Source organism: Macrobrachium rosenbergii, chromosome 13 (assembly GCF_040412425.1).
Source record: "Macrobrachium rosenbergii isolate ZJJX-2024 chromosome 13, ASM4041242v1, whole genome shotgun sequence".
Taxonomy (NCBI): Eukaryota; Metazoa; Arthropoda; class Malacostraca; order Decapoda; family Palaemonidae; genus Macrobrachium; species Macrobrachium rosenbergii.
In genome coordinates, this window is record NC_089753.1 from 37,516,746 (window position 1) to 37,535,409 (window position 18,664).

Below are 18,664 nucleotides of genomic sequence, written 5' to 3' on the forward strand. Positions count from 1 at the left end.
TCAAATTCCTAAAAAATGTACTTAAGACTCAATGAAAACTTGATATCAAATCTCTAAAAATAACAAAATACTTATTTTCAGTAAATATACAATCTGTCTGCCACAAGAAGAATGATTTTCTTAAAGCTACCCGTTATACCTAATACTAAGGAATTCAATTCAGTTGTAGTATATCTAAATTTTCTATCTTTACAGCCTATTACTGTACAGTACAAGCTTTTTTCTTGTCAGATCCAGCCAACATTGTTGCCCAGCTGCAATGCTTTTCTGTCTATCGTACAGAAGACAGAAGATGTAAGGCAGTCTCACAATGCATGAACAACCTGGACTGTAAGGTATATCTCAATCCCTTTCCTCACTAATCCTAAATTTGTATTGCTGCCAAGAGCTGTTTCTGGCCCCCATGTGGAAACAACTTACTGCTTTTGTCTGTTAGACAAGAGATTATTGAACCTGGAGGAACATTCAGGACTATGAAGGTGTTCATATATACAACCGATGGATTTGTATGAAAAATCTGGCTTTGTGTTAAAAAAATATCTAACCTATACTGCTTAAGAATGAAATAATGACAAAAGACTGTTTACTCCTTAGACCATCTGTCCACAAAGAATCTTTGAGAGCTAACATTGCTTAATGTTTTACCCTGAATATCAAAATGTAAAAGAAAATAATAACAGTACCTACACACTAAACCCTTTTATAATTAAGTAAACAATAAAAAATCCATTTTCAATGCCAAACTCGGCAAGTTGAGAACATTTCTAATGCAATCACCTAATCATCAAAGTTCAATAAGACATTATGTTAACATGAAAAAGGTATGCCTTTAAATGTCAAGCTAGAAAACCAAAAAATGAAGTGATCAAAATCATGAAAAATCATCAAAGTTCCTCGCCTAATACTAAACTTGGTTACAATCATAAATATATGAATGAGTTTTATCACATCACTTGTGATTCATATACAAGCAATAAGCTACAAATGTCCTTTAATATCCAATTTGCTCTACCTAGGAAATAATGTATTTTCATATATGTTACCCGAAGGGGAATTTTTTAATTGATAATAAGTTTGTTGTCTCGTGGGCTCAAACCACGGAAGACAAGAACTCAGGACCACTGTACAGTGACGCTCATTAAGCCACATGGCCGTGTGGTTTAATGCGTGTCACTGTAGTCCTGAGTTCTTGTCTTCCGTGGTTCGAGCCCACGAGACGACGAACTTATTATCAACTAAAAATTCCTCTTCGGAAAATATATGAAAATATATTATTTCGAGGTAGAGCAAACTGATATTAAAGGACATCTGTAACTTAATATTCATAAATATATACTGTATATATATATATATATATATATATATATATATATATATATATATATATATATATATATATATATATATATATATATACAGTATGTATATATTTTTACTTAGTGAGAACAAACTTGATTAGTGTTATTTCAATCACTATACAAAAATAACACTGACTACTAATGCTGAATACTAAAATTCTAATACCTTTTTATCAGTCTCAACATTTTACATTTTGCAATGCACATTTTTTTAAATGTCTGAATTTTTTATACTAGGCAAGATTTCATGAAGAAGTTCACGATAAATGAAAATTCAGTACCAAAAAAAAAATTTCTAACTCAATTAAGATAAATGTTTCAAAAATGATATTTTTATGATAAAATAAAGTTTGTTCATACTTACCTGGCAGATATATATATAGCTGTATTCTCCGAAAGGGACCGACAGAAATTCAAAAACTTACGGCACACGCAGATGGGCCAGGTGGTTAGTACCCATTCCCGCCGCTGGGAGGGGTATCAGAACCATTCCCATTTTCTATTCAGATTTTCTAGAAACTAGAACTACTGTCTCCTGAGGGGAGGAGGGCGGGTATTATGATTATATATATCTGCCAGGTAAGTATGAACAAACTTTATTTTATCATAAAAATATCATTTTGTTCATGACACTTACCTGACAGATATATATAGCTGAATCCCACCATTGGAGGTGGAAGAGACAGAATAGGATTTAGGAAACAAAACTATGTAGGCGATTGACGCCTTGGTTCCTTACCTGTTAGCATTGCTGACTTCGTGATTACTGTCACCCAAGCCTGCTTCTGCTTTACTAGAAAACTCCAGCGAGGTAGAGACCTATAGAGCTGGTGGAATCTAGATGATCTGTCAACGGGGCGAGACCACAATGTGACTAGACCATATGACCTTACTATGAGGGTAAGCGACAAACTAACAACCACCTGACCAAGCCTAGTTACGTTAAAAGATTAACATAAACTAAGGACTGGGGCGACCACCACTGGTGGAGACCCAACGACCATAAAAACAACACAAAAAATATTAAAAACACACCAAAACAAAACTAAAGGAGAGGATGAGAGTCGCTTTCTGTTCCCAAGATCGTATTTATGGAAACGTAAGGCCCCAGCGCACAGCAATTCTCATAGGACGTCTTCACTTCTGTGAGATAATGAGAAGCAAAGACCAATTGCTTCGCCACAAAAAGTGGCACCCAGAATGTCATTGAGAGACTGGTTTTTCTGGAAGGCCACTGAGGTAGCAATGGCTCTCACTTCGTGAGCCTTAACCTTCAAAGTTCTCAAGTCTTCGTCTAGCACACTGGAATGGGCGTCTATGATGGTGTCAGAGAAAGAACGCCAGGGCATTTTTCGAGAGAGGTAACTCAGGCCTCTTAACGGAGCACCAGAGATTGCTAGAAGGACCTCTACAATTCTGGGTCCTCTGCAAATAAAATTTTAGAGCCCTGACAGGACATAGGGTTCTCTCAGGTTCTTGTCCAGTGATGTCCGTCAAGCCCCTTAATTTCAAGGACCTGGGCCAAGGGGTAGACGGGTTCTCATTCTTAGCAAGAAAAATAGGGCTCAGAGAACAGACAGCATCAGGGCCTCTGAAACCTATAATCTTGCTGAACGCTGAAGTTCACTAACTCTCTCGTCGTCGCCAGAGCAGTTAGGAAAATAGCTTTCTTTGTTACATCTCTGAAGGAAGCAGAATTTAAAGGTTCAAACCTCTTCGACATCAGGAATTTTAGAACTATATCTAAATTCCATGAAGGTAACTTAGGGGAGGCTACCTTAGACGTCTCAAAAGACCTAAGAAGATCATGAAGGTCTTTATTGTCCGATAAGTTCAGGCCTCTATGCCTGAAGACCGTTGACAGCATACTCCTATAGCCTTTGATGGTCGGGACTGCCAGGTTCAAATCCTTTCTCAGATATAAAAGGAAGTCTGCTATCTGGGAAAGAGAGGTCGTGGTGGAGGAAATTCCCTTAAGTTTACACCACCTCCTGAAAATGATCCACTTGGACTGGTACACTGCACTGGAAGAGGCTCTCCTGGCGTTAGCGATCGCCTTAGCCACTGGTCTAGAAAAACCTCTCGCTCTGAGCAACTTCTCGATAGTCTGTATGCAGTTAGACTCAGAGCGGGAAGGTTTTTGTGGTACCTCTCGAAGTGGGGTTGTTTGAGAAGATCTGTTCTCAAAGGAAGCGTTCTTGGATAGTCTACCACGAGAGACATGACCTCTGGGAACCATTCTGCTGAAGGCCAAAAGGAGCGATTAAAGTCATTCTCGTCCCTTCTGAGGCTACAAACTTTCTGACGACTTCCCCAGAATCTTGAATGGGGAAAGGCGCACAGATCTAGACCTTTCCAGTCCCAGAGAAAGGCGTCTATTGCAAGGGCTCCCGGTCGAGAACAGGAGAGCAGTAAAGGGGCAGCCTTGTGGTCCTTGAAGTCGCGAAAACGTCCACTAGGGGACGTCCCCAAAGTTTCCAAAGATCCTGACACACTTCTGCGTTCAGAGTCCATTCTGTAGGCAGCAGTTGATGTTGTCGACTGAGAAGGTCGGCACGAACATTCTCGACCCCTGCAACAAAACGAGTGAGAAGCGTCACCTGGTGAGAATGTGCCCAAAGCAGGATCTCCTTGGCGATCAGGAACAGGGACCGGGAATGAGTACCTCCTGTTTCTTGAGGGCACGCCAGGGCCGTGGTGTTGTCGGAGTTGACTTGAATCACCCGACCTGCAACTTGATCCTGGAAGAACTGAAGAGCCAGGAAAATCGCTTTCAGTTCTTTGAGATTTATGTGCCAGGACACCTGTTCCCCTTCCCAGGTGCCTGACACTTCCTCCCCCCCTAGTGTTGCTCCCCATCCCGACATGGACGCGTCGGAAAACAACACTAGGTCGGGGCTCTGAAGATAGAGAGAGACCCCTCTTGCCAACTTTACAGGATCGAGCCACCACCGAAGATGGTCCTTGACGGAGAGAGAGATCCTGAGAGACTCGTCTAAGTCCTCCTTGTTCTTCCAGTTGTCTGTAAGAAAGAACTGTAGGGGTCTGAGATGCAACCTCCCCAGGGAAACAAACTTCTCCAGTGATGAAATGGTCCCCAGCAGACTCATCCATTCCTCACCGAGCATGTTTCTTTCCCCAGGAAGGCCGAAACTTTTACTAAGCAGTGCTGCTGACGGTCCTGGGATGGAAAGGCTCGAAAACCCGCTGAATCCATCCGAATCCCCAGATAAAGAATGGACTGAGAGGGGATCAGATGAGACTTCTCTAAATTCACAAGAAGTCCCAGGGACTTCGTCAGTTCCAAAGTCGAATGCAAGTCCTCCAGACACCTTTGTTTCGACGTGGCTCTGATGAGCCAGTCGTCCAGATAGAGCGATATCCTTACTCCGGCAAGATGAAGCCACCGGGCAACGCGTTCCTCATCAGGACTGTGAAAACCATAGGAGCTGTACACAGACCGAAACAGAGAGCTCTGAATTGGTACACTCTTCCCTTCAGGACAAACCTCAAAAACTTTCTCGATTGAGGATGAATGGGGACATGAAAATACGCGCCCTGAAGGTCGAGAGAGACCATCCAATCGCCTGGTCGCAGTGCATTGATAACCGACTGAGGCGTCTCCATTTTGAACTTCTCCTTGACGACAAAGTTGTTCAGTCTGCTGACGCCCAGGACTGGTCTCCACCCCTGACTGTTTTGGAACCAGGAAGAGACGGTTGTAAAAACCTGAGACTCCAGATCCAGGACTCGCTCTATTGCTCTCTTCTGAATCATATCTTCCAGCAGATCTAAAAGGATCTGTTGCTTTTCCGGTCGGTAAGAAGGCGACAGATCTCTGGGAGTAGAGGACAGGGGGGGGTTTCCGAGGAACGGGATCCTGTAACCTTTTTTGATCACATTGAGGGACCAGGAATCCGCCCCTCTTACCTTCCAGGCTTCCGAAAACAGGAGAAGCCTGGCTCCTACTGGTGTCTGGAGGTGAGAAAATCACTTCTTGCCCCTTTGGGAAGAAGGGGCTCCGCCTCTGGAGAGACCTCTTCCTCGCGAAAAGGTCTAGAGGAGGAAGATCTCCCCACGAAAGGGCTTCTGTCTCTTCGGGGAAGTCTCATGAAGACGTAGAAGGGACACTAGGACGCCTGGAAGATTGAGCAAGGAGATCCTGAGTAGCCTTCTCCTTAAGGCTGGAGGCGAGATCCTGACAAGCGGCTGGGGAAGAGATGGCTAGAAAGAGGGGCAAAAAGTAACTCAGCCCTCTGAACAGGAGAAACTGACTTGGCAGCGAAATTGCAGTACAAAGCCCTCTTCTTTAGGAGGGTTGTACCAAAATGAGAAGCCAGTTCATCAGCGCCATCCCTGACGGCCTTGTCCATGCACGACAGTACACTGGACAGCTCCCCCAGAGAAATAGAGTCCGGACTACGAGTCCTTAAGTCCAAGGCCCCCAAGCACCAGTCCAGAAAGTTAAAAACCTCCATCGACTTGAAGAGGCCTTTCAGATGGTGGTCGGTTTCAGAAAGAGTCCAAGACACCTTAGCTGAAGAAAGAAGAGACCTCCTTGACGCATCCACGAGGCTCGCAAAATCACCTTGAGAGGAAGAAGGAACTCTAGAGCCAATTTCCTCTCCCGTCTCATACCACATACCCGCTTTCCCGCACAATCTAGACGGGGGGAGAGCGAAGGAAGATTTCCCTTGAGACTTCCTATCTTCCATCCATGCATTGACCCTCTTGAGAGCTTTTCTTGTAGCCAAGAAGTCTTCATTTGTAGGAAGCTGGCGATTTCCTCACCTTCAAGAAGCTAACTGCGAAGGAGGGGAAAGCGGAGCAGAAGGCTGAAACTTATCAGGAAAAAGCTCCTTAAGCATACTAGCCAAAATCCTGTAATCGGAGAAAGACGAAAGAGGGGCTCTTGTTCAGCAGAGTCCGACTCCTGAGACAAATCCGCCTCTTCGACAGGAGCGACAGGAGAGTCTTCCGGGGCAGAGAGAAACAAAGACCTTTGGGTCCATACGACCCAGAGACCTCTTCTCGTGGGAAGAAGCAGCAGAAAATTCAGGAACAACTCGTACAGGAGCGTCCTGCCGAAGCGCCCTGATGAGCGCCCTGAGGAGCGCCCTGACGAGCGCCCTGACGAAAGGCCCTGATGAGCGCCCTGACGAGCGCCCTGCTTCGAAAGCAGCCGGCGCCCTGAAGAGCGCCCTGTCTTACAAGCTGCCGGCGCCCTGACGAGAGTCGACGAGCGAGCCGCCGAGCTTCTTGACGAGTCCTGGAGAGCATCATGCAGGGATCGGGAAAACGAGAAGCGCCCTGGTGGGCGTCCTGCCGAACGCCAAAACGAGCGAGAAGCAGGAGGAGAGGCAAGAAGAGCGTCTTGGCGCGAACTCTTACTAGCAGCAAGCCGAGCTGCAAGAGGAGCGCCCTGATCAACCAGCGAGTCACGACGGGCAAGGAGAGCTGATGATCCGCAGAACGATGAGGGTGACTACGAGAAGCCGCAGGGGAGAGAGACAAACGAAGAGAAGGAGAGGGAGACCTCTTAGATCTTTTAACAGGCAGCGACAAATCCTTGCGGCGCCCACGAGGTTGCTTCTCCTTAGCAGCGAGAAGGGAAGCTAACTGCCGCTGCATATCAAGGATAAGACGCTTCGAAGGAGAGGAAGCCCTCTCAGGAGAAGGGCTGCTCTTATGAGAAGAAGAGGGGGAAGGAGACGTCCTCCTCCTTCTACCAAGAGCGACAGGGGCTCTCTTCTTGGTGCGGCTGGGACGTTCAGCAACGTCCTCCTCCGAAGAAATCCTGGTCCTCTTCTGCGGCGGCAAATCTCGCAGCCAGTCGGGAGAAGAGTCCAAGGCACGAAAGAGGAGAAGAAGCGCCCTCCTCAACGCTGCTCCTCTTGAAAGGACGAGTCCAACCGAGAACGTGACCCCTTAAGTGGAGAGGACGCCTCGGAGGACGAAAAACAATCCTTAAGGATCCGCGGCGCGAGCACGATCCTGGCAGCCTGGGAGACGCCAACAAGGCCTGCCGAAGGGACGCCAGATCGGTGGGGGTCCCCGTAACCCTCTTGCGGCTTTCGACATGCCCATTCCTAAGTCCTGGGAGTTCGGCAGAGGTCTAGACCTAGAGGCATTATAGGGCCGATCTGACGCCCCCTCCACAACACTGGGGATCACTACACTTCACTGCACTTTCGATCGCCAACACCTTAGACTCCAAGGTACGAATGGAGTTCAAAATCTGCGCAAGAAGGGCATTACCTTCCGCAGACGCAATCACAGGGTTAGAAGGCGACTCTACAGGAAAGGAGAAGCATTAGAAGGGTTAACAGGAGATAAATTAATACCCTGACTCCCACCTACCGACACACTCCTGGAGGAAGACCTCCTTACACGATCACGCTCTAGCTTGCGAACGTAAGAATCGTACGCCTTCCAATCAGAATCAGGCAACGATTCACACTCCTTGCAGCGATCATCCAACATACAGACATGCCCTCTACATCTCATGCATACTGTGTGAGGGTCTACCGAAGCTTTCGGTAGCCTCACCTTACACTCCTGAACAACACACACCCTGAAACTAGCAGAACTAGATCCAGACATCTCGTTCAAGGAAAAGCCAAAACCAAAATCAAAACAGTCCAAAGAAGCGTATGCCTATCCACAAAGCCAAAGTCCAAATACCAAAAGACAATCAGAATACTTAGTGGAAAAAGTTTATTTAAACCAACGGCGGAGGTATTGGCAACAGGTGTTGACAATACCGGCGACAGAGAAAATCTGAATAGAAAATGGGAATGGTTCCTGATACCGCCTCCCAGCGGCGGGAATGGGTACTAACCACCTGGCCCATCTGCGTGTGCCGTAAGTTTTTGAATTTCTGTCGGTCCCTTTCGGAGAATACAGCTATATATATATCTGTCAGGTAAGTGTCATGAACAAAGTATAAGATTGGATAAGCTACTTACTTTTGGAAATAAAAGTACCTCTATTGCTAATAAAGGTACTTTTCAATTTGTATTTGTCCATGGAGGTAACAACAAAATGTTTTCTAATGAAAATGCTTAATATTATCGTAATAAATTACTTCATCACAAACTCACCACTGCATACTGTTTTAAACTAGCCTATTTTGTTTACCGTGGACCACCTCACACATAACTGAACTGTACATGAAAAAAGATTATTAACAACTTAGCTCTTGTAGTTTGATGCATGTGCACAAGGTCTCTCGGGTCCCAGGTGGTAAACTAAATGACTTGCATGTCTGCCAACTATTCAATCCCCCCCAGAGATTCGCAGTTTTTAGAACTATTCAGGATTATAACTTACCAATTCCCTTTATTTTCACTTTATTATACTGAATCCTTCCTACTAGGTTAATTTTCATGTAAATGTCTTTTACTGTTTATCCTGCATCATAGATAAGATACCACACTAACTGTTCTACAAACAACCATATCTTAATCAATATATTTCCACTGTCTCTTACAACTTTAGAACAACCTCTTCCAGACAAAATGATAAAAGTGATACTAAAAAGGAAGTAAGATGTCGCCAATAACAAGAGAAACTTTTAAATACATAGGAAAGTTTTTGCGATGTAGTTCAAGAAATCTTGACTTTCAGAAAAAAATAGGATAAAAACTTTAAAATCCTGATCATTCACAAGAAGAGCATGATGTGGATCAACCTATTCAATTTAACAAGACAGAAACTTACTGTGAACCTATGAGCCTGGGTGAATGCTACCTCACTCAGCAAGCACAAAACTGTTCTCTACCATATTTGTAAATTTAAGGTCTCATAGGATTAAGTTAAATACTAAACTGATCCATTACATTTTTCCTGGCTATTATTCACAATGTTGCTGTAGCCAACATACAGCAAGATCTGTAACTGTGCTCATTTATGAGAATAGCAATTCATGATCACTACAATTGATGGGGCACAGCACAGGAGGCAAAAGCCATCTGACTTTGATCATATGTTAATTCGATATGTTACACAATAGGCCTTATATTGTCTCTTGCCTTAATCTCTACTTGACTTTTAATGTAATCTTACCAATGTTCTAGCAAGTGCTATGGAAATATTACACAGTCCTACACAGGAACATTTTAAAATACCACACGCACAAGATAACTGTATATAAATAGTACCCAGGCTATTCTAGAAGCATCTTATAATGGGATAAAGCACGAAAGGAAGAGGTTACTTTGCAAGCCTAAAATGAACTGACAAAGCTAAGAGAAACAGACTATATGAGAAAGTCAGAAGTACATACTTGGTGAAAACAAAGTTACATGTCAAGAGTGAAAAAAACATGAAGCACATTGAAGGACTGAGAAGCAATGGCAATGAACCCACCTCACTGAAGACTTCTTTTTTTTTTAAGATATGCTGAACTATGTTTAGTCAGCAGATATCTTTTGCCTGGAGAGATATAACTCTACTATACTACTCCAAGTAAACTGCTGTCTGTAAATTGCCAAGGTCTTAGGTATGAGTGGTATAATAATTATTATAATTTGCTTTACGTCTCTTAATTGCTATTTAACTAAGATTCAATTATCATTAAGAGCCGAAAGTTTTCATTACCTGAAATTTCATGGACAGAGGATATACAACTCACTTCACCACTTAATACTTTATCGAGAAGCTGACAAAAAGGTATTAGACTAAAGTAAATACTACTTACACTCATTATATTAAGCCATGAGTACACAAACATTTTATTCAAATTAAACCACGAATAACAAAAATCTTACGTCTTGTTGGAAGAAAAATCTTGTGTGAAAGAGACAACAACAAATTCCTAAGTATTGTTATACAGCCAAGAAAGCATATAATTTCCTAATTCGACATAGCGGCTTTATCTCTTTTTTTGGTTCAGAGTGTCACTTTTGCAAAAAAATAACTGTACCTACCAAATTTTTCAACTTTAAACAAAAACTCTTCGACATTACCAGAGGCAGCTCTTTAATTTAATGCTTTTTAATATAAAATTCTAATAATCAGTTGCAATCAACTATTTCCTGTGGTATGTAAACCCCATAAAAGCATCTCAGCAAACGAATTATCTGTCACATTAACTAGGATTTGGCACAAGTTGACCAAGTACAAAATGGACTAAGCCACAGATCCAATGAACTTTAGTTCTTCTTGCACTATATCATAAAATTTCTGTTTATATGAGGAATTTCCTGCTGCACAATAACCTGTCTCAAGAATAAAAAACTGGTTCTTTGACATTTCCACATTTTAAGTACCCTAACACCTTATTAAAGTACTGTATTTTATAATTCCAGACCGTATTCCAATTGACAGTGCAAACCTCAAGATGTATCACTGGTATCCTATATCAGTTAAGACTACTGTATTTTAAAGCCTGGGATGTCTCCCATTTTCTTTATGCCAGATTTTAAACACAATAAACACCAGAAATTAAATAACTAAGTGAACCTTTAATTTGTTATCTGAAAAGGAAAAAATCTGGGATATTCTTTATGACAATGGCTTTGTAAATACAGCCTCAACAGACTGCACAGGAATACGGGTTCACTGAAATTTCTCCCGATTTCAAAACTTCCAATAACAAAGTACTCCACTTTACTGCATATATGAAACATAAAGAAATCTGAGGGTTTTCAATACTTGTGACTACAATATAAAAAATATTAAAAGCACCTTGAACGAAGCAGAAAATAAATTTTAGATAACTCCTGAATAACTGAAACACTGCCCGATTTTTTTGTGTATTAAAAAATGCACAATGCTTATTAAGTACTGCAAGGGAATGACAATATAATACAGAAACTTCATCACAATAAATGGAATCTGATCTGGACCTAGCTTCAAAATGTCTAACCTTACCTTATGTGTAATGATGCCTTTCAAAGGTTATCATCTTTGTACAAAACTATAATATTCTTGGGCTTTTACTGGTGATTTCTGTGCAATTCCATGCAACTGACTTTAACTTGTTTTTAATAGGCTAAAATGAATACTGTATTAAAAAAAATCTTTATTTTGTGGTATTCAAACATTGTTTCCTTTTTAAATATTCTTGGGCTGCTACTGGGGGTTCTTGTGCAATTCCATACAACTGATTTTTACTTGTTTTTGATACCTGTATGCCAAAATGTAAATCTTACAAAATGCTTATCTCATGGAATTCAAATAATCTCCTCCTCTATTAGAAAGAGGCGATTTTAGCTATTTACAAACTGTATGAGCACATCCAAACAAAGATTCCAAAAACCAGACTAACCAATGGTCATGCGCTGCGTAATATTAAGATGAATGTTAACCTGAAAGAACATATCACACTATCAGCCCAGGAGTGAGTTATCACCGATAGAAAAAAAATGTTTTTGAATGAAAAATTACACACAATCTACACACTAAAGGAAGGATCCCAAAGAAAACCCTGACTCATTTTGCATTCACAACACTGCAAAAAATTAAAGAGCTATGGACTGATACTTTTAGAACCTGAACCAATTAAAGAGACAGACTAAAGCTTTGCTACACAGCAAAACACACTGGAAAACCTTGGAAATGACAGGAACAGAGAGTGAGTCTTGCAATTGATATGCTGTATATTTTCTGGATGAAAATATATCTAAAACTGCAAATATATTGCAGAATTATGTTTCACTATCAAATTCAGAACCTCAATTATTATAGCTTTCTGTAGCAATGAGCACTAATTTACAAATTTGGGGAAATATGAGAAAAATTCCACAAAATCAACTGAATTACAGAAAAATCTTAAGAATTTACTTAAAGGGTCAGCTTTCAAATCTGATGTTTATCAAGTTTGTGTTTATATAAATACTTGCATTAATGTAGACTAATTAATACCAACTGAACTAGTAACCCAGGTGATTACCAATTTTAAAGCATCAGCCTCACTTACTCGACAATCTTTAAAAGAAAACAGAAAAGAAAAAGTAGACATTGTACAAATCAACATCAATTGCAAGACTCCAAGACAAAAAAAAACAGAATTCAGTAGCTTCAGTGCTCTGACTATCACCCAGCAAAATGCACGCAGAGGACTCCCCAGAAGAAAGAGATTAGATAAAAGGCAGCTGGAGCGAGGCACCGGTGATACACGGGACGCAAAACAAGTGCAGCTATATTACCCCCACACGGTTTTTCTTGGCGTCTCGGCCCATGAGCAGCTCACTTACGACCTGCTTTGTTGCCTCTATCTTTTTTGTGGTCTTGATGTCTGTACTATCTGAAGCTGTGTCTGATACCCAGGTGGCATATGCTTGAAATACACCAGCTGTTATCATCTCCATTAACTGTTCACATGGAATGTACAGATCAGAATTTATAAATGGAGAGGGGAGTGCATAATGCCTCGAACATTACCTTTGGATTCTGAAGTCAATGCTTTCTTCCTGTCACCATCCTGAGCCAGGCATAATGCATTTACTACCATTAAAATTACTGACAGAGTAAGGAAGAAGCTCAATTGAAATATAAAAATATAGATAATGAACAAAACAACACAACTCTTAATTACTGAACATCTGAAAATCATCAATGCTAATATCTGTACAGAAAAAACTATTATGGTCTGCAAGTGAAACAATGATGGGCAGGGATGAAACAAGAGTCAAATAAAATATTCTGACATTCTGAGTATTTACATGAACTTAACTAAAATTTTACAAAACAAAAATATCATTAGTCACACTAAATGCTACAACATGTAAAAATCTTACATTAAAGAGAAAGCACTTACCTATGAGTAAGCTAATGTACATTAGGGAGAATGTACATTAAGGAAAATCATCTTTCACTTAAAATTTTGGTAACATGGAAATTCAGCAACTTTAAACAATATCCAATGAAAATTTTTTCAATTCAACAACTCAAAGCCATTTCAGGATCATAAAAGAAACCTATATAGAGTAAATAACAAAACATCCCATCAAACCTGCCTTTTCATAGTCCTGTATAATCATACAACAGCTTTCTCAAAGATTATATGTCCAGAAAATTTATGTTTAAAAATTTAATATTTAAGCAAAAAACTACACTGATGGTTACCTTTAACAAAAGATCTTATATCTATACCTCAAACCCCAAAATTATTTACAAAATAAACATCTATAAATATCAAAAACTGCAACAACCATCCTTGAAATATGGTACAGTATTAACTATAATGAAAATTTATCTGTTAAACTGCCAACTTTAACATAGCCCTTATTTCATGAAACCTGACATCCATTACTAGCTAACATGTAAAAATTACTTTTCAACACCCGAGCCTTGATACCTGACAACATCTCATGTATACTTTTATAGGATATCAATTAAAATATTGAATTCTTCATAATATATATATATATATATATATATATATATATATATACACATACACACTTAAATTTCATAGAAACCCATCAACCACATATAGCACAGATTTGTAGCTTTTGCATTTTCCAAACATTCCAGTCTTATGCCTAACAGACAGAATAAGAGCAAAGACCTGCTATGCACGAGCCACTTGGATCTTCAAATACCTATCAACTACCTACCTTCCTTTTTGTCCTGTGCAGATAAAAGGCTGTGGGAGATCATTATATGGATGATGAGATCACAGGAAAAAATCTTATCTAATAAAAAACTGAATTTGTTCCTCCACAAACCCATCACACACAAACTCCTTGATCACAATTTAGGTGGGAGGTTTGAGCTGCTGAATGCCCGAGATACTGAATGAGACCTGTATGATCTAAGAAGAGCACTTACGGACTATGACAGATAAAGAACCCCAGGCTCTGTCAAGTGAGAGGGTTACTATGTTGAAGGATGAACTCCTTACAGAATAAAAATACAGTTCCTACTGCTTCGAGAAATGATGACATTTCCCTGGTATGTGACAGTTATATGAAAGCACTGTATCCCACAATGCTGCCTCAGTTATGATGCTTATTACATGAGAGTGGCAATAAGGGTTAAGAGGAGGAGGATGATGGTTCCCCTAAATCATCCCTGAAGTGTCCCACTGCTTATACTGGTCCCAAGGAATTCAGTTCCATCCATTTATGAATTACTACATCCCTTACTTCTTAAGCGTCACCCACGAAATAATACGTTTACCACGATCTGCTCGGTACCGCCTTCAACAGGGTATTACGTTCAAGACTTTAAATGCATGTGTAAAGCCGTCAGTCCCGTAATAATATGTTTACTAGTACAGAAAGTGTAGGAACATCATTTGTTAACACTCTCAGCACACGTAAGCTGTAAATGGAAACTTATTTGCTGCCTGGCAACGTTTTCCTAGTGGTCACTTAATGCTAGAAAGCTGGTTTTCTTTCAGTATGCTTTGGGCATTTGCCGAGAGAAATTGATTTTTCGCTTCTTTCACAATGAATGCCCTTAAGAAGAGGAGTATTCCTTCAGGTGGGATCAATCAAATACTAGATGAGGCATCTGATATTGATGACCTGTTTGATGATGAGAGCTCTAGTTCTAAATCCTCCAGTGATGAGGATACAGTACTGAAGGAACAAACTTTTCTTCCGATAGCAGGAGTGATGATGACTTTTCATTGCCATGTGACTGGACGACGAGAGGAGAGAGAGAGATCCCTTTGCTTTTGTTGCTGATCCCGGCGTGAAATTTACGGTTGAGGATAAAGAGAACCCATTAGAATATTTTGAGAAATACTCTGATGATGAAATCATTGATTACTTGTTGAAAGAAAGAGATTTGCAAATCAGCTTCGACATTCATTGGACATGTCTGCTCTGAATTGCTGTATTGGTGGGAGGGTTGTAAGCCGTGAATTTGTTTTGAGGATTAGTAAAAGACTTATTATGAAATATGCAGAAGAAAGACCTGTTCCCTTGCGCAGGCCCCCACGACTTGCAGCGAAACCTTCGTGGCTAATTGGCAGGCACTTTCCTGATTATTGTCCACCTACAGATAAAAAGAGGCCACAAAGGACTTGTGCTCAGTGCTGGAAGAACAACATAAGAAGGAATAGCTAATATTGGTGCAAGGACTGTGAAGCAGGATTGTGTGTATCCCCTTGCTTTAGAGATTGGCATACAATAGTGCAAATTGTATGCATAACATTTTTCATTCAGTATTATGTAGCCTTTTGAAATAAAATAATAGTAGTATTAATTATTTTTCATTCCATCATTAATTAATATTCCTACACTTAACTACAAGTATGAATTATAAGCATAAAAATGAATATCAACTTTGAAAAACTATCATCAGCAGCCGTTAACTAAAAAAAAAGTGTGACGGTACGTTAGCAGCGAGGTCGTCTGGGGGGGACGCTTAACAGGTTAAGTAAAATCTAGTAAAAGTAGACTATCACCTCCAGGTACCTGCACTTGCAAGATAGCATTTGTGTCTGGATACAGTTAAAAACTCAATATGTGGAGATGGCTCTGACGGTGAGGACCAAAACTTTAATCTGCCCTACTTTGCCATCTGTCAAGTTGTGGAAGAGGAGACCTTACTCAATGATGACGAAAAAGTCAATTCAAGACAAGCTCCTTTCCAGTCCCTGCTTGTGCACTTCCCTCCAAGATACTGCTTACAGAAAACTTCCTCAATCTGGTCATAGTCAAACTTCACAGAGTACTGTACTGAGAAAGAGTCTTGTAGTGGAGTCCCTCTCCCTTCTGGTCCTGTGGTCCTGTTTGCTCCCTACTCAGACTTATTAATGACAATGATCTTCAAAATCTGGAGAACAAGCTTGTTCTATATAATATCTCAGCAACCTTTGCTTACAAGGTGGCACTCTTGAATTTCTAAAGTTAAATATCCAGTCAAAATTGTCTGCAACTGATATGCTATGACAGGAACTGTTATTGCTACTGCCATGGGTCTGGTCACCTTTGGCCAGATGTCCAGTCATTCTTGTCTGCAGCCAGTATTCTAGGATAGACACTGCTACTACTGCTGCCATACGAACTGGGAAACTTGACCAGTCAAGTCCTGGTTGCAGTCCCAATTACCATCTCAATCATATGCTGGGTTCTGATCACAGTCATGAGAAGGGAAGTAGACTTTGACTGACCAGAGCAGTCACTTCCAGAACAGCCTGTTCCTAATTTTGCTAGTCTTGGGTAGAACATGTCGTGTTGCTGAAGCCTGGAAGATGACAAACTGCTGGAGAGGCATGTTGCTTGTTTAGAATAACTCCAAATCAGCTAGCTATGCAATTCTTATCCTCTGGGCAACAGTGGTGTGGTGGCAGAATGAAGGAACTGAATTGATCAGCTATTTCAGGTGCTTCATGAAATTTTGAGGTGTTCGTTCACATGGAACATGTACTTATAGCTATCATTTCCAATGTAAAGGTCACTTGCTGGCTGGACCAATCATGAATCCACTAAAAGGGTGTGTCTCAGCAGGCTAGGCAGCACTGGTAGGTTGGCACATTTACTAAGTTACGCTGCACCTGTTGAGTTTTTGTAACCTCCACCAGAGATGGTCATTCCTTGACTGCTGCCAAGAGGAAGATGATCTTGGTGCTGATAAGGAAACCAAAAGTTAAGATGTCCAGGTGGAAGAGCCAGACATACCTGCAGCTGCACTCTTGGCATACCTTGCCTTGTAAGATCTCCTATAGAAAAGAGACCACTGGTCAGGCGACCAGTCTCCTTGCACTGTGTAGGTGAGGTCAAGGAGGAAGATCTACTGGCAATATCCACTATATTTAACTGACAATACGAAAAAAGAGAAAAGTAGGAAAACAAGAAAGCTAAACTCACCCTTCAAACACAATACAAAACAAACTAATCCTAGATATATATAAATAAAAACCATTAAGTTTGCAAACATGACCAAGAACTTATTCCAAAACCATTACCTACTTGACAGCTTATGATCTGAAGCCAAACCTTAAACCTAATTAACTAACACCTACAACCATAAATATTCTCCACAAAATTAAACCTCTCTAAATAATTAAGCTTTAAGAAATGTTGGAACTATTACTAACCACTGCTTGTTCCAACATTTCTTACAGCTTAATCATTTAGAGAGTGTTCTCGACTAGCACTCTGCTAGGCCTGAGTTCGAGTCTCCGGCAACCAATGAAGAATTAGAGGAATTTATTTCTGGTGATAGAAATTAATTTCTTGGTATAATGTGGTTTGGATTCCACAATAAGCTGTAAGTCCCGTTGCTAGATAACCAATTGGTTCTTAGCCACGCAAAATATGTCTAATCGTTCGGGCCAGCCCTAGGAGAGCTGTTAATCAGCTCAGTGGTCTGGTTAAACTAAGGTATACTTAACTTTAACTAACCACTGCTGGCAATCTGCGTGCTAACTCAAGCAAAAAGTCACAGCTTATTATGGTCATGAATCGAATAACTGATCACATAAAAGTGGGATGAATGAAATATAATTAAAAGGTATATGAAATAATTGAATAAAAGAGCTGTAAGTAACCATACTGTAAAGGGAAACAATTTATGAATTCTTCTCAGCTGCTAAGAGCTCTGCTGACACAAACAGTGAGGTACGTGTTTACTGAGTACCTCAAGATCCAAGAGGTGCATGAGTAAAGGGCTATGGCTCTTCTTCCTGTTAGATAAAAGATCAATTCCTGCAATACTCAAAGACCATGAGTGAGCTGTATATAAGTGATGGTTTATGGTGAAACAAATATGGAATTCCTCCCCCTTTTGCCTGGACTAATTTCTACTTTCTATATTAGCAGTAAAGACCCTAGAATTCTATCTTACAGATATTAAATTATATCATACAACCAATTACTGTATTTTTATTGACAATTTTTTAGTGATTTTCTGCATTCAATGCTTTTCACATGATGATTCCCTTTAACTGCTGATTCTCCCTAATAATTCTACAAGGAAAATAATATATCAACTTTTGCATCATGTGTGAGCAACTGAAAGAATTGCACAACATAATCTTATACTGTATTCTAACATCAACATTAGTTCCATACGACTGGACAATTATAAAAAAAGAAGAAGATAAAACTAAAAAATCAAATGGCTAAAATTAACACTACTCTATACCTACTAGTGATATGAGTTAACACAAAAATGTAGCAACTCCACCAATTACCAACACAGGCATTGTTTAATTGTTAAGCAATAGAGGTCAGTTAAAAGTACAAATACAATCTGACAGAGGATTAATGCTCGTCAAAGCATAAGTACTGCAATTAATAGCTTATTTTGCAGAATGTATCAGCTCCCATGCAAGTCACATACACTTCACAAGAAATGTATTTCTGGATAGACACTGGCTACTCTACTTGATACGACAA

The 18,664-nt window shown here is 40.4% G+C and overlaps 1 protein-coding gene across 10 annotated transcripts in view; it reads right to left on the reverse strand.

The window, feature by feature from the left end:
• Positions 1 to 18,664, reverse strand: part of MICU3 (Mitochondrial calcium uptake 3) — an 85,541-nt gene that overhangs the window by 37,166 nt on the left and 29,711 nt on the right. For 4 of the 10 annotated variants that reach the window (XM_067115242.1, XM_067115241.1, XM_067115243.1 and 1 more), the window contains exon 6: positions 12,512 to 12,676. The exons of 3 other annotated variants lie outside the window; for them this stretch is intronic. In XM_067115242.1, the coding sequence (XP_066971343.1) occupies positions 12,512 to 12,676 (165 nt within the window). The remainder of the gene's footprint in view (positions 1 to 12,511; positions 12,677 to 18,664) is intronic. 3 more of the 10 variants (XM_067115245.1, XM_067115246.1, XM_067115247.1) reach the window with 1 other exon arrangement.